The sequence below is a fragment of the Anser anser genome, assembly GCF_964211835.1.
Source record: "Anser anser genome assembly, chromosome: 2".
Classification (NCBI taxonomy): Eukaryota; Metazoa; Chordata; class Aves; order Anseriformes; family Anatidae; genus Anser; species Anser anser.
The window spans coordinates 21,585,919-21,607,674 of NC_139721.1; the positions used below are offsets into that span (position 1 = coordinate 21,585,919).

The 21,756-nt window shown below is 36.6% G+C and overlaps 1 protein-coding gene across 11 annotated transcripts in view; it reads left to right on the forward strand.

The window, feature by feature from the left end:
* The window catches only part of UBR5 (ubiquitin protein ligase E3 component n-recognin 5), an 83,895-nt gene that overhangs the window by 43,799 nt on the left and 18,340 nt on the right, over window positions 1–21,756 (forward strand). For 6 of the 11 annotated variants that reach the window (XM_083824765.1, XM_083824766.1, XM_083824763.1 and 3 more), the window contains 22 exons: window positions 1,064–1,176; window positions 4,678–4,821; window positions 4,911–5,022; window positions 5,236–5,390; window positions 6,224–6,421; window positions 7,510–7,720; window positions 8,343–8,387; window positions 11,621–11,747; window positions 13,068–13,219; window positions 13,610–13,705; window positions 14,112–14,235; window positions 14,539–14,636; window positions 15,458–15,606; window positions 15,997–16,088; window positions 17,036–17,182; window positions 17,277–17,395; window positions 17,486–17,612; window positions 17,705–17,834; window positions 18,366–18,526; window positions 19,004–19,243; window positions 20,149–20,272; window positions 20,890–21,001. In XM_083824765.1, the coding sequence (XP_083680891.1) occupies window positions 1,064–1,176; window positions 4,678–4,821; window positions 4,911–5,022; window positions 5,236–5,390; window positions 6,224–6,421; window positions 7,510–7,720; window positions 8,343–8,387; window positions 11,621–11,747; window positions 13,068–13,219; window positions 13,610–13,705; window positions 14,112–14,235; window positions 14,539–14,636; window positions 15,458–15,606; window positions 15,997–16,088; window positions 17,036–17,182; window positions 17,277–17,395; window positions 17,486–17,612; window positions 17,705–17,834; window positions 18,366–18,526; window positions 19,004–19,243; window positions 20,149–20,272; window positions 20,890–21,001 (2,976 nt within the window). The remainder of the gene's footprint in view (window positions 1–1,063; window positions 1,177–4,677; window positions 4,822–4,910; window positions 5,023–5,235; window positions 5,391–6,223; window positions 6,422–7,509; window positions 7,721–8,342; window positions 8,388–11,620; window positions 11,748–13,067; window positions 13,220–13,609; window positions 13,706–14,111; window positions 14,236–14,538; window positions 14,637–15,457; window positions 15,607–15,996; window positions 16,089–17,035; window positions 17,183–17,276; window positions 17,396–17,485; window positions 17,613–17,704; window positions 17,835–18,365; window positions 18,527–19,003; window positions 19,244–20,148; window positions 20,273–20,889; window positions 21,002–21,756) is intronic. The other 5 variants (XM_083824773.1, XM_083824768.1, XM_083824770.1 and 2 more) reach the window with 2 other exon arrangements.

The window sequence follows — 21,756 nt, forward strand, 5'->3', positions numbered from 1 at the left end:
AGCATATGTTCTACTTTTTAAGTACAACTAAACTTTTGAAGTACAACCTAAAAGGCTGTATTAGAATTTGTCACTGACCTCTTGTGCATCTGTTTTTTTTTCCATTTAAACTTACATATTTTTAAAGGCTTAATTACAATACCATCATTTGAAGGAATCTTTTCCTTTCTTCTACTTGTTCACACAGTGCAGTTCTAAGAAGGTGTTCACTTAAAGAATTGAGTTGCCTCATTCAGTGACCAAGAATCTTGTAGACGTAGATGTGCAGTGCTGACTTACTGAACTAGTAGTAGAGGCGCATGCTACTGATGCCTTCTGTTTGGCAGTTCTTTCACCTGTAATTATTCATTCATGACTATAACTTTGTGTGGGATTTTGAACTAGAGTTTGAAGTTAAGCCCATTGTTAGAAGTTCTCTACTTCCTCCTTTAATTATGTTGATGATATCAGTTATACTATAGAAACTTAGGGAGATAAAGATTCTAATCAGTGCTAATTTAGATATGTTAGATATTTAAATTTGTTCCCAAGTGGGTTTGAGTTTACTATGGTTACTGTTCAGATGATGTCTTTGCAAAAAATCTTACAGCCTAAATAGCTATTTTCTGCCTCATTTGCTACTCCTCTAGGTGTTTACTGAAAATCCATAGGTTAGTGGGTAAGCAGACTTCTTGCATGGATGACAGGAAGCCCTGTAGCAGGGCTGAATGAAGGGTCTTACAGTGTTAGTCTTGTTACAACATAAATACCTGAGCCCTACCAAAACAATTTCTTGTAATTATTTTTGCTTAAATGTCCTTAAAAATAGTTTTATTTATTTAATAGCCTTTATTAGTGTTAATTTCTTGGGGGGGGGGAATGTAGTTGCATAGTATACTGTTAGGTAGTTCTGATGGTTGTAAATCCAGCTTCTTGTTAATCTCTATTATTAATTTCTAGATTTGAATTGAACATTGATGCTATTTTTTTGGGAGGGGGACACTTGGTGTTTACTAAACAGTGCATTTTGATACTGATTAAATATTTCAAGTCTTTTTTCATTAATTACTTTTTTTTTTCTCAGAGCGACGACGATCTACTCCTGCCCCGAAAGAGGAGGAGAAAGTGAATGAGGAGCAGTGGTCTCTGAGGGAAGTTGTCTTTGTAGAAGATGTTAAAAACGTTCCTGTTGGCAAGGTTTGTCTAAAATCCACTCTCCTACCATCTTTTTAAAATGATTTTAGATGAGCTAACTGTTAAAGTGTTTTGCGCTATTATATATGGTATGCTGATAGTTTTGGGGATGCACGAGAGTTTGTGACTAGTTATATGCTAGTCAGAATGCTGCAGCTGTGTGACTTGTTGCATTTTTGTTTATGCATAGCACAATAATACTAATAGACTGTGTTGTGAGGAAAACATGCTACGTCTTAAAAATCAAGTCTCTTAAATTGAACCAAAATATTAAGAAACAGATGGGATTTAATCTGAAAGATTATTTCTGGTGACTGGAACAGTAGCTACTACACTTCAGTGAGATAGTGAAGAGTTGCATGTGTTGTGACTGACTTTTATGTGCACATCAGCTTCATGTTTGGGTGACTCTGATGGTCGGGCAATCAAGGAACAGGAATGTTTTGATTAGAAATAATGTCCTTCGTTTACATAACTATAAAATTATTTGATCCAGCAAATCTCTTTGGTCCCTGTATTTTTTCTTTCATTTTTTTTACTAGTAAGCCCTTCAGTATGAGTAAGCAGTAAAGTATTTGGTTTCTACTTCAGCATTGTGTGATGTTAAGGGGGATTAGGTCGTCTAGATACTTCTTTGCCGTGCTTATCAAAAATAATGACAATGGGAAGGCCCAGAGATGTTTTCCAGAAAATTAAAACATTGGGTTGCTTTCTACCTGATTCGTAGGGGATGTTTTAAAAACAAATGCATAATTCCAGCAGAGGAAGTAGCTGTCCAACAGGAGGCAGTTAGATTTGTCATGTTTACTATACTTGCATACTTAATGGATATACTTGTTCTAGAGTGGAAGGTTTGCCTTGAGCAGTATATTTGAAGGGAGGAGGCCCACAATGAACTTTTATTTTCGTGTTTAGATCATTTCTGCAAAGGGGAGTATGGAGCAACTTAATCCATAAAAACTGTTCTATTTTTGTAAATGAGGTTTTTAGATGTAGTTGAAGTCATTTGAACCCATTGTTTGCCTGTTATACCAGCTTTGGGAAAGCTGTTTAATTCTGTAAACAGCTGTAGGGTGTCTGTATTTGTGATCTGCATCAAGGGGAAGTACTGTAATAAATAACAGAGGAGTTTGAATTTTAATATTTTCATATTTTCACTGAAATGCTAAAACCAGTAAATGGGTTTTCTTCTCAATATAATTATTGGTTCTGTCTACTCTATAACAGTTGTTTATGACAAAGGTGATTTTTTTTCTTCCAGTGATGGATATAATCATTCACTTTTCTACTGTTACAGTTTTGTAGCACCTAATCTTTGAAGGTTAGATAGAATCCAGCAGACAAAATCACAAACAATTTTGCCTAGTGGTGTCTAGGCTGAGGACAGAGCACGGTACATACCCTGTTATGTGTTCTGCATGTAATTTGTATCAGTTGTGCAATTGTATGAAAAAGACTGGAGGCACCTGAGACTGCAGAAGGGATACTCTTTGCAGTGTTGTCCTGCAGGCTTCCAGAATAGCTACTGTTGTTCATTATGAAACAGTAAAGTTAGCAATTCAACTTGTGAGTTGAATTCAACAGAAAGGTAACTTGACTTCTGAACAAGAACACACAAATGATTCCTGAATACATACTGAAGTTAAAGACTATAAAAATGTAGTTAAATGGGTTTGGAGCCTCTTAAAACTTCCTGGGGTAAGAAGTGCTGCCCTTTTAGAGTCCCAAATATACCTTCATCACAGCATTTTGGTTGCTGAATGACTTTTTAGAAAGTCACATCCTTGCTATATTGCTATGGATGGTCTCGGTTTACAAAGCTTTTTGTAGCAGCACTCAGTCATATCAAAACAAATCTACACGTCAGACTAGAAGTTGTGGTCGAACCATTGTTTGTTTTTGGGGTGGTCCTGTGTGGAGCCAGGAGTTGGGACTCGATGATCCTTGTGGGTGCCTTCCAACTTGAGATATTCTGTGATTCTCTGATCTTTGTCTTGCAAGTCTCAGTACAAATCTGTCTTCGTATGTTCTAGGTCAGAGCGAATGTTCACAAATCTTTTGACAAGGTCTGAATTCTCAAAGTTTCTGTTAGTATTCTTAAAGTCTTCATTGGTGCTCTGCTGTTAGACGTAGGAATTCTGCTTCTAAAGTAAAATTACAGTATATGGGTATTAAGTGCTCTGGCTATTTGCAATGCTCTTTATTGCAGAAATCTGCTAATACTTTCATATTTGTCAGTGGATCCTTTTCTCTACTGCCCTTGCTAGGCTTACACGTAACTAGAGAAACTGGGAGAAAACAAAGAAATGTGTGGGTTTTTATTGGCTAAAATATCTTGAAAGCATTGAAGATGCTTTTTATCATAGGTCCCCTATGAGGTAGAAAGTTTCTGACAGCTAGGTCTTTGTTTCTTTGTAGGCACTTTCTGCGTAGGAAGTATTGAGAAATTGGGACCTAATCAAGACTGTTTGCTTGTATCTAGTTTAATCAAGACTGAGAGCATAATGGAATCTTACTACTTATCAAAATTAAAACGTTTTCTTTCCCCTTGTCCTCTTTCCTGTTAGATTTGTTTTCCTTTCGAGAAAATTATGGACTCAACTAGGAAACTCAAAGGGCCTTGATGTTTGGCGATAGCGTAAGATGTTTCTATACCAAGGAAAACTTCTTTGGAAGGTTCTGATTAGAATGCATTGCAGCAACTTCTTAGAGAGGCTTACAATCCCAGAAATAACTGCAAGTGCAGGACTGAAAAACTTCATATCCTTGGGGGGCAGAGAAAGGCACGTACACATGAAGTATTTCTGGATGGACTTGTCTATGTCCTTTAGTCTTAACCAACTGAGTAGACAACTTTCACTGAGTATAAGGAATAGATAATAGATCTATAAAACATTTATATTTCACTATGCACAGTCATCTTGAGGAATGAGCACTCAGACTTCACAACAAAGACTTTAAAAGTTCTTAAATGTGGCCCAAAAAAAAGCGATTCCTTGTTTCCTGTATTACAAGAGCTAATAGGCACTTAATAAAGTCAGTGTAGATTTTTTTTTAGTTCAGTTGTTAGGTAATGTTTGGAATTTATTGCCACAAGAATAGTGTTTATTTAAAAAAAAAAAGACAGGGCAAATTAGTAAGAGAAGGATCTATCCATGCTTTTAAACCTAAGTCTGTCCTGCTGTTTCCAGTAGGTGGAAAGATATACTTGGAAAATAGCAGTAGGAGTGTCTCCAGTTATGTTGATTTCTGTTGCAGGTAGTATGCTGAAGTGGCGTGACTTCTGATCTGGTTCAGGATGCCTATGGAGTCATTAGGAAATGCAAATTTTTAAGTGTTAGTAACTTTAGCAAAACAACAAAGCTAAAGACCAAGATCTGTAGGATTTTATCACTGATCGTCAACTTTTTTTCCTGACAAAGCTCTGGTTCATTTTGAAGCAAGTTAGCTTCAACAGTGTCTGTCTAAAGCTTTTATTAAAACTGTAATGTTTTCTTCTTGTAGGTGCTAAAAGTGGATGGTGCTTATGTTGCTGTGAAATTTCCAGGCACTTCCAGTAATGCAAACTGTCAAAGCAGTTCTAATTCAGATCCCGATCCTTCTTCTCTTCTCCAAGATTGCAGGCTGCTCAGAATAGATGAACTGCAGGTACGGCTTTGTGAAACACTGAGAAAAGTATTTTGAAATGCCAGTACTGTGTGCTTTACTGTATCTTAAACCTTTATGAATGTTTTTAGGTTGTAAAAACTGGTGGAACTCCAAAAGTTCCTGACTGTTTTCAGAGGACACCTAAAAAGCTCTGTATTCCCGAAAAAACAGAAATTCTAGCAGTAAATGTAGATTCAAAAGGTGAGTAGAACTTAACCCATAAAGATACTCCTTTATATCCTTCACTACCTGTCTCTCTTCCTCATGGAAAACTGACTTTCAAACTAACATAAATAGTTAAATAAACAGTGTTGATCTTAGTAAGTCCTTAAAAGCATAGAAGTTTGGCATTTTTACTGATTAGTCCAAGCCATTAGTCCAAGGCATTAACATTTTATTCATATATCTTTGAAGGAGTTCATGCTGTTCTGAAAACTGGGAACTGGGTTCGCTACTGCATATTTGACCTTGCTACAGGAAAGGCTGAACAGGAAAATAATTTCCCTACTAGCAGCATTGCATTCCTGGGTCAGAATGAGAGAAGTGTTGCTATTTTTACAGCTGGACAGGTTTGTGGCTTTGCATCTCAGTCATTTAACTCACTGTATTTGACTTCTGTCATCTTTAAATGGAATGGTACTACCATTAATATTTTGGAGGGGTGGGTGGAATAGCAGTCTAACTCACTGAAGCACTATTAATAATCTCATTTAAATTCTACCTTGAATCGCAAGTAAAAAGGGGAAAAAGCAACTTGATGGAATAGTTCCTGTGTTAGTGTAAACTGGCTAGCTAGCTATGTTTTGGAAGTGAGACAGATGAAAATCCACTCTTGAGAACAAATGGAAGAGTTGGCAAAAATGTTTGATAACAAAATGGATATATTAAGGCTTTGTGCAACTCCCCTTTATTATCCATTCTTAAATATCCTATTTTATCTGATTGTACAGTTGATTACACTGTGCAGGCATCCATGAGGAAGACCTAGAAAAAAAATACGAGTCATTTCAGCGACTTTCATAAACAAAATATACTTTTTTGGGGATAGTTGAAGGATATGTTTTTGGCAAAGAAATGGAATTTGTTTGTTGGATTTCAATATATTCATCTTTCTTTGGAGTATTTAAGTAATCTAAAAGTGTAAGTAATACATGTTTCATTATGAATGTTTGTCATGAAGATTTTTTAATAGTATTTGCTATCTCAAGCACATTTCAGGCATTTGAGAAAGGGAATCTGCTGTCTTACACTGACCCACTTGTAATTGTAGGAGACAGTAGTGTAAATGAGAACTTGGGGGAAACTCTCACTGTTGGCAGTTAAAGCAGAAATGGACCTTTTGAGAATGGAAATACTTATAAGTTGTGGAGATTTAATTTTAAAATGTTTTCCCCCAATGCAGGAATCTCCCATTATTCTTAGAGATGGAAATGGTACTATCTATCCAATGGCTAAAGACTGCATGGGTGGGATACGAGATCCTGACTGGCTTGACCTTCCACCTATCAGTAGTCTTGGAATGGGTGTTCATTCCCTAACAAATCTTCCTGCTAACTCAACCATCAAAAAGAAAGCTGCCATTATTATTATGGCTGTTGAGGTAATATAGTTTCTATTATATATGTTTTTTTCTCTTGCTTTTATAAAACTATGCTTGAAGGGGCTTTGCGTTTAGATAACAGCTTGTATTTTTTTGCTACGGAGACTAATTTCAGCAGAAGATTCTCATAGAATCATCAAAGCAAAACCAAATTGATATAGTAAAGTGAAAGACCCATTGATGGTGTGTGACTTCTGTATCGGGTTTTAACCCTATTCTTAGGCATAACTTTTAAAGCTCTTGTCTTCATGTGTGTACTGTCAGTGTGAAACTTTGTTTTATGAGTGCAAAGCTTTTCTGAGGGATCCAATGACTTTTCTTGTGAATGCAGTACACTTTTCACATATTTGTACTTCATATTCGGACCATAAACTATGAAACTATGAGAATCAAAGATTTTTTCACTTGAATTGCATGCAGAGTCCTGTACTCATCTGTGGTGCTGTATGAGTAGTTTTGCTGTGAATTTATCTGTCATGCTTGTATAAACCAATCGTTGATTTGGTGATTTTTAGTTGGATCTGCTGTGTGCTGTGCTGCCACCAGGAGGTATTGTGTACCTGTTAGATTGATTTCACAGTGGAGTACTTAACCACTGCGGAAAAGCAAGTTATATATGGAGTGAGCCTCCCAGACCTTCAGCAGCTTCTTGTCATTCGCTTCTCCGCATGTTTATCACTTCTTTAAGACAAAATATATAAGAGCTAGTTAATGCAAACCCCTTATTTTTTGAATCATACCACTTTTGCCAAGTTGGATGAAATTAAAGTAATTTATCTTAAGAACCCAGCTATGAAACCAAAGGCATACTTCTGGGAGTTTGATAGCTTCTGCTGCTTAAGCCTGTCTTTTCTTTTAACTCTTGTGCCTGAATGCATGCTGTTTGGAGTTTTTAATAGTGCTGTAATTGAGATGATACATATTCTCATCAGTTCCTGCACTGACTTCCAGAGAATGTCCTAGGTTTAGACCATTCTATTAATTTCAAACATGGAAACCTGGAAGCACCTACCAAACCTGTATGTCTACGGTTTTTGTACTTTCATTTAACTTACTTCTTAACTTAACTTACTTTCTTTTGAGTGCAGAAACAAACTCTAATGCAGCACATTCTTCGATGTGACTATGAGGCTTGCCGACAATACCTGATGAATCTTGAACAAGCAGTTGTCTTGGATCAGAATCCACAAGTGCTGCAGACGTTCCTTGGCCATAGATGTGATGGAAACCGCAATATTCTGCACGCTTGTGTGTCAGTATGCTTTCCAACCAGCAACAAAGAAACAAAAGAGGAAGAGGGTGAGCTCAGCAGTGTCATGAAAATAATTGCACAGTAAACTTTTATGCATTTTCCAGAGTACTTGAAACAAAGCCTGCATTCTTCAGATATGAGTGTCTTAAAATTTTGCACCTAAAATGTGTCCTAACCTGTCAAAGGTGCTGAGGCAACACTTTTATTACCCTCATAAAGGTTTATAAGTATTCAGTAGTTGGGAGTACTGAAGTGTTTTTATTGATTGCAAAAGACAAACTTTTTGCATCCCCATATTCATTTTAAATGAAGACAAGTATTTTTTCCTTTTATGTTACTAGTATCCCCATTATATCACTAGTAAACATAATGAGAAACAATACTTTATATTTTTCAAGTGTTGTAGTGTACGTTAATGACTCCAATTTTACTTGCAGTTGACATGTATTAAGAAATGTAAAAAAGACTTTGTTAATGTTAGTCACTGACACCATATAAAAATGTCTATTAAATATTATTATGTAAAAAGTATGTTAACAGAACAACAAGGTTGCTAAGTCAAGCACTCAAAAAATTAGGAGATCCAGAATTAAGTTTACCCAGGTGCTGTACGTGGGTATGCATTGTGAAATGGTCTTTAATTACACCGTCATGCTATTTTTTCCACAGGACTACCTCATTCAGTGCACAAGATGGACGGTGCTCACCGAATGGGTAGCTATTCAATATTTCTTTTTATACTCATCATTCAGTGTGTGGCCCCATTCCTTACTTCTGCACACCATACAAACCCTGCACTGAATAATGAATGAACTTCCTTGTGAGATTTTTGTATGGTGCTGTCATTGAATTTTAGTCATTTATAAACCTTATTTGTTCTTCACATCCCTATTTATAAAATGAAGCTAATGGTACAGATTTCTCATCTCTTGAAGGTGGTACAGCTTGAAGTTTTTCTGCGTTCAAAGATATTGACATATTTTTGAGGGTTCTGTTTGAGAAGTCTAGGGCCTAACCCCATTTTTTTGACTAGGTGTTATTTCATAACACTTTATTCCAGAGCTGGATTTAATAGTAATCTTAGTTGTTCTGTGGGTGTTATTTATCTCTGTGAATCAGGCACCTTTTCTGTGTCTAAAAATGAGTAAAATGTATCACTATCATCTATAAAAACTTGTTTAACAAAGTTCTCTGTGTTGGTAGATGTGACTGAAATAGGATCCAGTTCTTCATAGCGATGTCCAGTGGCGTTAAACACAAAACAGACCTTTCCCTTCTCCTTTCCAAGCTGTTACTGCCTTACTGCTTGCACCTTTCCAGTTTAGCAGCAAACAAGGCACAAACAGCTTGCTCATTGTACAACCCTTCATCTATGGTGTGTCGTCCATCCTGTGCACTGATTGAGGCAGGGGTCTTGTTGAGGAAAAACAAAACAAACAAAACAAACCCCACCACCACCAAAAAACTACCTGTGTAACTGAAGACTTTTACTACAAGCACACAAGGAAGCTGAAATAAGGATGCATGGGCAAACTTAATCTGACTTTTCATAATTTGAGTGCTTGTCTTTGCAACCTTGACATTCTTTCAGTAACTTCATTTGGATGTAATTTAACTTTCTGAAATCTGAAAAGTGTGAACCTGATGGACTTTAACACCCCTCTGCCTCTCTCTTTCTCTTCACAAATGTTGTTTTAAAAAAGGGATTCATGTCTTCATATTCAAATCCCATTCACCTTCCACTGTACCTGCTAGAGTTTGGTACTAGGACAAGCCTATTTTCTGTGTATTATCTGGAGGGCAGTGCTGACTAATGTAGTCTGTAAGTTATACAGCCATTTGTTAAACTGTAAAGAAGATTGATTTAGGAGTAAAGGCTTCAATTCCAGGCTCTAGGTGTGGTGTTCCTTAAGTTGCAGAAAATGCTGCCCCTTCCCAGCTAGTGCCCGCCTGAGATCTTCCTCATTAACTGCCAGAAGGGGAATAGAAAAGGCAGGGATGAGCTCTTTGTGTTCTCAGATCCTGTGCCTAGTTTCCCCGTAGTTTCTGCAGCGTAAGATGAAGGAATTGCAGAAAGAGTGGACCTGGACCTGAAAGGCTGCTCTGTTACTGTTTTTTGATATCACCTCAGTCGAGCTAGCAGAAGGAATCTTACGTCCGAAGAAGGTGGAATTGTTAAAGATTTATGATACTGAACTTCAGATTACTGTAATGAAAACCTATAAACTGAGGTGTTTTTTCCTAGAAAACTACGGCAGATTTCATAGAGCACCAAAGCAGCTAATTACCTGTAGAGCCAGGGCATTTACAATTGATGGATTTCCAAAAATGAATGCTAGCTTTAAGTGGAACAGGTAAAATTCAGTTAGTTTACTGCAGGACAGGAAAACTGCAGGATAGGTGAAATCTCTCTCTTGAAGAGAATTTGCATTGCATGAGGGATCACTCTTGAGAGCTGCTGTGTGAGGAGGCCAGAAGTACTGCGTGATGCGTCATGAAGTAAGAAGTGGTTTCCAGAACTAGTGCATCTTGGAAAGGAGCACGGCACAAATGGCAGTTCACTTACAACTACAGGTCAGCGAGTATAGAACTGGGGGCACAAGTGTAGGAGTGTGTCAAGCACTCGATAGTTGTCTGCTGTGGATAGTTAATGACTCCTACCTGTAAGAAACCTGCATGTACTTGAAAACAAGCAAACCCCAAATCTTTTGCTACTCATCACTACCTGAAGTAGCAGATCTGAAGAATAAAGGTACTATAAAAGCTGACAAACACTCTCAAATTACCTTATTCTATCAATTCAAAATGTAGAGTATTAGTAGGTAATGGTCTTGTGAAAAAGAATTGGGATTATCCAGGTCTTAATAGTGTCAGCAGAGAACAGAAGTGTAGAGGATGGCGAGTGTCAGTTTGCAAACTTTAATTGGGAAGTGAGCAGTAGCTGTAGCAACTTTGAAACGTGTCCTGAAAGAATGATCATATTCACTTTGAAGAGAAAAAAAAAACACTTAGAAATGAAACTTTTCCTTCTATTTTTTTTGACAAAAACTGTTGTTCAGTCTGAAATGAAAATAGCTCATCTCCTGGCCTGTGTCATGCTGAATGTAGCTTCTTTCAATTCTTTCGGTATCTATTGCTAGAGTGATTCGTAACTTGCTGTGCAGTGGCTGTTATTTCTGCCAGTAGCCTAAAGAAGCAGTGGGTGTTATTGTATGCAAGCCTTGCACGGTTGACTTCTACTGCTCTGTATTTATTTTGCAGATAAATCTAAATTAGGCCTTTGGTTCAAGTGGCTGCTTCAAGTTGTGCTCTGTACAACTAGGCAATTTTTTATGTTCTGTACAGCACTTGGCACAGCTCAGTCCTGCTTATGACTAGGACTTTTATGTGTTGTGGTACCTAGGCTTTTAGATGTGAGAAGCAATGCTTATTTATAACTGAAACTGATTGTGCTACCGTATTATACTCTTACCACAGTTTTCCTAAGCATGCTCATAAGTAGAGTGTGTATCTTACAGACCCACAACTCTGCATTGTTGTTCACAGCTGTTAATTGTGAAGTGTGTGGTGTTTTTTTTGTTCTGTTTTTTTTTTTGTCATTACTTTTGAAGCCTTTACTTAGCAAATGTCTAGAGTCAGCTTTGTGGTAGATCCTTGTCTCTTCATGACACTGAAAGCTTGTTCTGGAACATGCGTGCCTTAAGTTTCCTTCCTTTGCTTTCTTCCCTTTTAGAAACCAAACCCAGTCAAAATTATAGTTAATACTTGTCCAAAATAAAAGAATAATGAAAAATCCTACTTGAGACTATTGTTGCCCTCTAAATCTTAAATAAACAAATGCAGGGAATATTTTACGATTAGTGGCATTTCATGCCTTATACTCCTTCCTTATAATTTTCCCAAGTAAAATTTTTACACTAACGTTTGTCTGATTTATTTTTTTTCAGAAGCAGAGCGCTCTGAAAGGAATACATTTGCTGAAAGGCTCTCTGCTGTGGAAGCTATTGCAAATGCAATCTCAGTTGTGTCAAGTAATGGCCCAGGAAGTCGGGCAGGATCATCAAGCAGCAGAAGGTAATGTTTTCTTGTTTTCTGTATGTTAATTTTGGTATTAATTACCAATCTCTTTTTATTCTTTCTTTCAGTCTAGTTTAAGAATAGTTTCTATTGCTAGTGTGAAGTCAGATTTCACTTCTTCAAGGAGAAAAAGACGGAGCTCTAGTCCTGTACACCCCAACAGTCTCAGCTGATGGTGGGATGTTTCTAAACTGATTCTCTTTTCTGGGGTTGCGGCATTAACTCCTCAGTAGTAAAGTGGAAATATTTCTCTTTGGGAGAAAAGGATAAGCTCTAGTGTTTTTCATAAAGGTGAATTAAATATCTTGGAAGGGAAGTACTGTAGTTGTGCCCAAGTTCTTTCTCTTATGAGAATTTCTGAGGAAGGTGGTCACTTAGGCAGATAAAAAGAAAAATAGAATTTCCTAGTATGCCTGATTTCACCAAAGTTCTTCCTCTTTCCATCATGGTAACTGAGTGGTGATCATGTCAAGAGAACCAAAAGGTATCTGTATTGAGTTCTAGTCAGTTCAGAGCACTCCAGATGAGGGCATAGTTCTTTTTTTTTTTTTTTTAACTTAGTGCTGTAGTCAGAGCATTTGATGTAAAATAATGTCTTTATCCTTCCCAAGCTGCAGTCTTTATCGTTGTGATAATTTTGATATGGGGGGTGAGGACTGAAGCTTCCCTCCCGTGTTCTGCAGAAGGCTTGGCTGTTTAAAAGGATGTGCATTAAAAAAAAAAAAAGTACCTCTTCGTATCACACTAAGTTCTTTGGCTATACATTATTCCCATCACTTTTTCCTCTTGTAAGATGATATGGAATTTCTTAAAAGTGTTTGACTATCATCAGTAAAACAGTACTTTGATGTTGAAAAATTTTAAATGCTACCTTAAAAATAATTTTAAGCCCTTTTTTTAATTACTTCATGAACTTTTTTTTGAAGTTAGATTTAAAAAGCATCAACAGGAGCAAACGCCAGGGTCCTGGCAACAAACTTGGGGTAAAAGGAATTTCAAATAGTGGTGATAATGCCTGTCACCTGCTCTACCCTGCAGCAGGCAGTGCTGAGGAAGAAAAAGTGAATGTGTTCTGGGCTCAAACCCATCTCGATTAGTCGATGACTGCCTCTTCTTCCATGGCTGGTATATCCTGTTATAACAAAATGGAATACAGGAATGAAAAATACCTCTTTGCTTGTTCTACACAATGATGAAGAAAAATGTAAATAAGAAGTTTGGTTTTGTTTTTCAGTTTGAAAGTCAGCTTTAAGATGTTCTAATTATAAATGAAAATGAGTTTGTATTTTTACCTTTTTATTTTATTTTTTTATTCAGTTTGAGATTAAGGGAGATGATGAGAAGATCCTTGAGAGCTGCTGGACTGGGCAGACATGAAGCTGGTGCTTCATCAAGTGATCACCAGGACCCAGTTTCTCCACCAATAGCTCCTCCCAGCTGGGTTCCCGATCCTCCTGCAATGGATCCGGGTAAGTCTACTGTTGCATCAAATTAGACTGTAAAATAAGAGATTTAATGAAGGAACCAATGACTTTTAAGGTAAATTGCTTAGACTTGACTGTGAGACTGAAACATTTAATGTCCTTGAGATAGCAAGGCATGCTTTAAGAGTTTACTGAAGGCTTAAAAGCTCTCTTTTTAATCCCGTATGTGTCTTTCTTATGCTGGTGTCAAACTTCTGTGAAGTGTGCTTCATAATGTTGGCTCCATCGATGCTAGTCTGGGAATGTGGCCGTTTGTAGGAAAGAGTACCCGTTAAATAGAGAAAGCTTGCAGCGTGTTAGACACTGCAGAAAGAGCATGTTGTTAGGGATGTCTTTATATATTGATATACATCCTGCTGTTCTGTTTACTGAAAGATGGTGACATTGATTTTATCCTGGCCCCCGCTGTGGGATCTCTTACCACAGCAGCGACTGGCACCGGCCAAGGACCGAGCACCTCCACGATACCAGGTGAGGACCTGCTGCTTATCTGATTATGCTTTAGAAGCAAAACGATCTGAAAAGACATCTTTGCTTGCACAGACTTTCTACATATGCAAACACTTCTAACCAAATGAAGATTGGATTGAAGCAGGATTTCACGAGTGCACAGAGTACCTGAAATTTTACGTAAAAATTATTTTTACCTGAAGAATGAGAAACACAAAAATTTGGTGATCAGTATGAAATTGGGCTTACTGTCTGTATTTCAAAACGTAATTTGGAGCTGAAATTTACAGTATTTCAATGAAATGTTGCTGCAGCTAACAAACTGCCGACTGATGAATCACTGAAGTGAAACATTGAATTGTTTTTAATAGGTAGTCATTTTTTTGAGGGAAGATAGTTTCTCTGCATTTTCATTTTCTCATTATAGGTCCTTCTACTGAACCATCTGTAGTGGAATCAAAAGATCGGAAGGCAAATGCTCATTTCATACTGAAATTGCTGTGTGATAGTGTTGTTTTACAACCTTATCTTCGAGAATTGCTGTCAGCCAAGTAAGAGTTTTCAAATGAATTTTCATTATTTTTAATATTACATAACACAGTTTATTGTATAGAGACCTTTTTGAAAAGTTTAATTTAGAGTCACATCAGCTAAAATGGAGAATGTTAGAAAGTTGGCGGCTTTTGTATCATGTACAGAAGTAAAATGAGTAAAAGTGCTTAATCACTCCCTGGTATTTCTATTTGCACATGGTTAGCAGTGTTAAGTTTTTGTATGCTTCCTACCTTTCCTGTTGGGAAAAAAAATAAACATAAAAGGTCAGTGTTTTGACTTTTCTTTTTCTTCCCCACTAGGGATGCAAGAGGCATGACACCATTTATGTCAGCAGTTAGTGGCCGGGCATATCCTGCTGCAATTACAATTCTAGAAACTGCACAAAAAATTGCTAAAGGTACATCAGTTTCACTAATTAGTAGTGTGTTGTTCATTTCTAAAATTTGGCATTAGCATATGTTCAGATTCATTACAGTACTTCTTTGTATGCAGTAGTACATGGGTTTGAGCAACAGGTGTTGGTGATAAACATGTCTTTACAAAACAGTAAAGTATACTGTTGCATGTTTTGGAAATCTGTTATGGAGTGTCACCCTTATTTGTAGTGTATGTATTATGATAGATTTATATGAATATTACTGCTTTTGTGCTTTACAATCATTATTGAGTTAAAGTTCCACTTCCCAGTGGTACACAGGTATCACAGTGAATTTGTGTCTTTGAACTGGGGGGAAAAAAGATCAGTAGGCCAAACTAGATGTTACTAAAGTGACTTTTATGCAAACATACTTTGTGACTCTTTCAACATTGGTGTTTATTTAAGTATTTAATTGATCATACGAGAAGCTGAACTTAAGGAGAAACTTAAGCAGATTAGAATGGTTGTGTGACAAAATCTGTAGGACTGAGTGTATTCCTCATAAGAATATTGCTCAAATTATTTTTTCAATCCTTCAAAATGGTGATTCATTGAATTAATTAGAATGCAAGTGAATTTAAAACTGGAGGAAGATTGTTCAAGGTTATTTTTCAGTCAGGAGCTGGCAGCAGCTTCTGTAACAATTACCTGTGATGTGACATACAAGGTTTTCAAAAAAAAAAAGTGAAGGAGACTTCATTGAAACATACTCTGTGATTCTTCTGTCAAGTATGGATTTTGTTGGTTGTTTCTGTGGTGTTTTTTTATTTTTAAACACTGCCATTCTTTTCTTCTTTTAGCTGAAGCAACTTCAAGTGAAAAAGAAGACGATGTGTTCATGGGAATGGTTTGTCCTTCTGGTACAAATCCAGATGACTCTCCCTTGTATGTTTTATGCTGTAATGATACATGCAGTTTTACCTGGACTGGTGCAGAACATATTAACCAAGTAAGGCTTTTTTCCTTTTTAAGTAATATTTTTCAACCATGTATTATGTTAGTCTAGTGATCTTATTTTTGAGTCATTGAAGTAGTTTTAATTTTTGTAACTCGTCTAATATTGTCACTGCTTCTTACTCTCAAGGCAGGCAGTGTTGGTCAGAATATTGCTGTTAATGGGTGTGGTTTTCACCTCACTAACTTTGGCAAATTTTTTGATGGAAATAGCTCTTTGAAAACAGTGAATATTAAAATTAGCAACAGTTTCACTTTCTAGAATCGACTGACTTCTAAGTGAAGGCATCAGGTTTAACAAGTGCAATTTTATTTTAACACGAAATGTTCTCGGATAGAAAGTGCATCAAGGAAAAACTCTGCATAATACTTTTAATTTTTTTAGGATATATTTGAATGCCGAACATGTGGCCTGTTAGAATCTCTTTGTTGCTGCACAGAATGTGCAAGGGTCTGTCACAAAGGACATGACTGCAAGTAAGTATTGTGTTCTGTTTCTTACAATTAAATCAGTCTTGTGGCTTTTTTCTTTACTGGTGATTGGTTTTGGTTGTTTTTTTTCCCTTGATTGTTTTTGGTTGTTTTTTCCCTTGATTTAAATCTTCAGATATTAGAGAACAGAAGATCAGTAAAATATTTTAAATATGTTTTCCTTTTCTTCTGCTCTGTAGGATTTACTTTATGGGTCTGAATTAATAACATGAAGCCATCTCATAATTTTCACTTTATAGAATTCAGAGTAACTGAATAAGTCTAACAGCTTTAAGTGCTTAATAATCTGAGAATAATATTCTTCATTTTGGGCACCTCCAAAAATTTTCTGAAGCCTGTGATTCCCAAGGACGGATCGTTCTTGTAAACTTTCATAAAGAAGTGTAGTATATTCATCTCCAAGATCAACTGTAATAAAGGGAGAAGTGAGCTAGCAGTCAAATGAACAGTCAAGATGTCTCTGATCAACCTGGCCAAAGCTTTGAAGCTGCAGATGTTCTGTACCACTGTTACAGCGTGTAAATGTTACCACATTAATATCCTTGCTATAGTAAGCTAACAAATACAATTATATTCTCAGCATTCTGACAATTATTGAGGTTTTACTGCATGTAGAAAGGAACTTCAACTTAACTTTGGCTGGAGGATATTTTGGGGGAAGAATACACGTTCTTGGATGAGCTTTAAGGCACTATGAAAAGCTCTACAGTGAAACAGACCTCATAAAGTGAGTGTAGGAAACAAGAACAGCAAATGCCAAGTGTAGTGGCATTAAAAAATGCATTTCTCTTTTAAGCTACATCTTCATATCTTGCTAATAAACAAAAACTCTAGCAGGAATTGTGATGTCTACAATACCACCTACAGCCTGTGGAAAGTACTTGGTATGTTAATGAACAGTGTTTGCAGCTCACCTTTTCTCTTTCTTACAGGCTGAAACGAACATCCCCCACAGCTTACTGTGATTGCTGGGAGAAGTGCAAGTGTAAAACACTAATTGCAGGACAGAAATCTGCTCGCCTTGATCTCCTTTACCGCCTGCTTACCACCACAAATCTTGTTACTATGCCAAATAGCAGGTAAGTTCATACATGCAGTGACTAGAGCAGAATAATCTTTATTGCTTAAAATACATGGTGTATGATATCTCCGCTAATCAATTTTTCATTACAGGGGAGAACATCTCCTACTATTTTTAGTACAGACAGTTGCCAGGCAAACTGTGGAACACTGCCAATACAGACCACCTAGAATTAGGGAAGATCGTAATCGTAAAACTGCAAATCCTGAAGGTAAGAGCCCTTTCACTGAAATAAATGGTATTTATAATAAATGGCAAAATTTCAATACCTCTTCCTCATATTGCTTTTTTATCTCTATAGATTCTGATATGCCTGATCACGATTTAGAACCTCCTCGATTTGCTCAGCTTGCTTTGGAACGTGTTTTGCAAGACTGGAATGCACTGAAGTCTATGATCATGTTTGGCTCCCAGGAAAATAAAGACCCGTGTGTATTTACAAATAGTCGTCAATGTAAAGTTTGATCTGATGTTTGAGACCTGCTGACTTACATAAAATTTAATTTCTTTTTTTCCTAAGTCTTAGTGCAAGCAGTAGGATAGGCCATCTCTTGCCTGAAGAACAAGTTTACCTTAATCAGCAAAGTGGAACTATTCGCTTGGACTGTTTTACGCATTGCCTTATTGTCAAGTGTACAGCAGACATTTTGGTAAGCACACTTAGCCATGTTTTACGTAGACTTCTGAATAGTCATAGAATGGTATGGCTTGGCAGGGAACCTTGAAGATCATCTGGTCTATCCCCCTGCTGTGCAGAGACATCTCTTGCTAGATAACGTTGCTCAAAGACCTGTCCAACTTTGAACATTTCCAGGGATGGAGAATCTGCAACATCTTTGGGCAACCTGTTCCAGTGTCTTACCACTTTCATTGTGAAAAATTTCTTTGCTATATCCTATCTAAATATACCTTCTTTCAGCTTAAAACTGTTGCGCGTCATCCTGTCACAGGCCCTGGTAAAAAGTCTTTTTCCATCTTTCTTATAAATTCCTTGTGATATAATGGGATATCTAGTGTATTTTGGGTGATGCACTGTGAGACTAATATGAGAATAACTTCAAATCATGTTTTTTGTGAAGTTACACTGTTACGACTGTGGTCTGTTCCTGAATCTTAATCTGTCTTGTTTCATGCTTCTAAATTACACGCTATTATTGGGTTGTAATAATCTGTTTGTGTAGCTTTTAGATACTTTACTGGGTACTCTGGTAAAAGAATTACAAAACAAGTATACGCCAGGACGTAGAGAAGAAGCGATTGCTGTTACAATGAGATTCCTGCGTTCTGTGGCAAGAGTGTTTGTCATTCTTAGCGTGGAAATGGCTTCCTCCAAAAAGAAAAAGTAAGTGCGGAAGGTAGGAGGGGGTTGTTTTGGTTGTTTGCTTTTTTGTTAATTCTCTCAATAAATGAGTTGATACTCATCAGTAATAGGCAGAAACATTTGAACTAAGGTGCAGTCTGTAGGCAGTGTATTGAAATGTATGTGCCTCAAGATTGCACAATAGCTGCTGGTATCGTGTGTAGCTTGTAAAGTTTAGTTTCTTAAGATAGATGCTGAACTTCTCTGTTCAGGGTTCTGGGAAGTAGGTTTTTAATTATGTTAGTCAAAAATACAATCTTTATCTGTTTATCATTGGTAGATTTAGATGCTCAGCCTTAGTCTCTCAAGTTACTGAATGTTTCTAACTGACTTTAGTAGTTCTGCATATTGCTGCTATATACACATGTACATACATACTAAAGATATGATTGTTTGAAAAATTTGTTGCATCCATATTGAAGATGTACTTACCTTTATTTTTCCTTATTTTTTCCCTAGCAATTTTATTCCACAGCCAATTGGAAAATGTAAACGTGTATTCCAGGCATTATTGCCCTATGCTGTTGAAGAGTTGTGCAATGTAGCAGAATCTTTAATTATTCCAGTCAGGATGGGAATTGCACGTCCTACAGCACCCTTTACTCTTGCTAGCACCAGCATAGATGCCATGCAGGGAAGTGAAGAACTATTTTCTGTGGAGCCTCTACCACCAAGACCATCATCTGACCAGTCTAGCAGGTAGAAGCTCACTATTTGTTCTTTGCAAAGACTATTAAAGATGGGTTTTGTTCTATGTTTTTGTTGTTGTTTTGGTTTGTGTTTATTAACCTTTTGTTAATAGAAAAATGGTAAAGCTTCTTATTCTGGACAAGTATTTTGGAAATACTTTCCTACTGACAGCTTTCTTATGTAATTTAGGTTGATAGTGATGTCCAGAGGTCATCACCCTGTCCCTGTCCCCCTGTACTCCCACATCCCCATAAGTCCCCATTCAAGTTTTTGTCAGAAATCCCCATTCAAGTTTTTGTCAGGTCACTCAGGCCCTTGTTCATTTAGATGCAAAATCTCTCCAAGGATTTAAATTCCACAATCTCTTGGTATAACCTTTTTGGATTGGTGACCACCCTCACTGTGAAACCTTTTTCAAAATGTTTTATTTTTTTATTTCCCTCTTCCTTCTTCTTTATTTTAGCATAACATGAATTTCTCGTTCTAACTCACATCCATTTCTTATTGCCTTCTGCTGTATACCTCTGAGAAATAATAAAAAATGTTTTTGCTAGCTTTCAACTGAATGTAAGTGATCTACTGACTTTGGAAGTATTTACACATGAAGCATGGAGTTTCTCTTACAAGTTTTTGAAGGTCTTCATGGGTTTTACGTGGTCTAGGTGTGCTGATTTACCATTTCATTTGAGCTTTGCTATCAGTGAGTTATTCTGCTTACTACCCACCCATCTAGGAAAAAGAAGCTGATCTTACTTTCATGATAAACCTGCAAAAGTCTTTCTTCAGTCTGTTTTTTTCAGTCTAGGCACTTCATGCTTTTAGAAGGCTTCATTTTAAAAAGGATCTGAACTGATGCTTTTTTTACTTTTCTTATTAATGCTTTTTTTGTTATAACCTTTCTTTTTTTTTTAAAGTTCTAGTCAGTCTCAGTCATCATACATCATAAGGAATCCTCAGCAAAGACGAATCAGCCAGTCACAGCCAGTTCGTGGCAGGGATGAAGAACAAGATGATATTGTTTCAGCAGATGTGGAAGAGGTCAGTTTTCTTTTTCTGCCTTTCTTTCTTCCCCTCAGTATGGGACCTAATGCATTAGCATATGCTTTAATATCAGAGCCAAAAATTCATGCATCAAGGCCTTTAGCTTGCAAAAGATACTCAGGCTATCCCTTACAGCACAGTAATATTTCGTGGAGTCCATAAAATTCCATAAGCATTTGTTTTCATAGAGCATAGAACAAAACTATGTTGTTTCCAGCAACGTTTAGTTATGTGAGAGTATACAAAGTATATACAAAGCATTTGACAGAATAACAGTATGACTTAGCATACAATGCAAACATCTGCAGTCTCCTTTATATGTAATCTTACACTTCATTATAACTCCCTTTTAAAATGGTCTTTCAACATATGGTTACTAGAGGGACTTCTACCAGGATGATAGTGCTTCCCTATTTAGACTTACAGGCTTTGTTCAGTGTTACCCTTTCAGCATTAAAATCTAATGTCCAAATCTGTCTTTCATTTGTGGGATCTTTTTCTTAGATCTTTTTTCTTGTTAGTTTTTTACATGAAAGTTTGCACTTTGCTTTTGAAAACACATAGATCTTTGATATAGAAATTATTTTGGCGTAAAATTAAAACGCTCTTTCCAGGTTGAGGTGGTTGAGGGGGTAGCTGGTGAAGAAGACCATCATGATGAGCAGGAAGAACATGGTGAAGAAAATGCTGAAGCAGAAGGACAGCATGATGAGCATGATGAAGATGGTATGTATAATGTACATTGTGCATATTACTGGTTGGGTGAACTAACTGTGCATCAAAACCAAAAGGGATCTTCATAGTCACTTAATGATCATGATTTGGGAGATTTCCATAAACAGAGAATCAAAGGAGTTAGGGCTACCCATCATAGAAAGGAGATGGGTAAAATTACAGATTGCAATGTACCTCCCTGATAAAAGTAATTTTTATTTTTGCACAAGGAGAGACTATTAAAGCATCAAAGAATTAAAAAAAAAAAAAAAAAAAAAGGCTTGTTAGATGTTAACATATTAGATTTTTCCTTTTGTATTTGCTACTGTTGACAGAGTATTGACAGTTTTTGACGCAAACTGTTTGGAGGACTGAAAAGTAGCTAAGCTCTTGAATGACTAATGATAAAATAGCAGTTATGGTAGATGTGCTCTCAAAAAGGATCTGAACTGTGGTGAACCAGTTTTCAAACTACTCGTGAAATATGGAATTAGGGATCAATTTTTAATAGACAAAATTCATCCATTATGTTTGGAAATTCTTAGTATTAATGTGACTTATCTTGTCTCTTTGGGATTAGATTGTCCAAAAATATGATTTAAATAAAATTACCTTCTGTTCTTTCTGTCTGTGCCTCATGTTTCCAGTCAGCTCATTTACAGGACAGGAAATCTGTTTATTCACTTGCTGAGTATTTGGAATATTAATTTTAAAAACTTAAAATTGAATACAACCTGTATTTTTAAATAGATTTTTTTAAAAAAGTT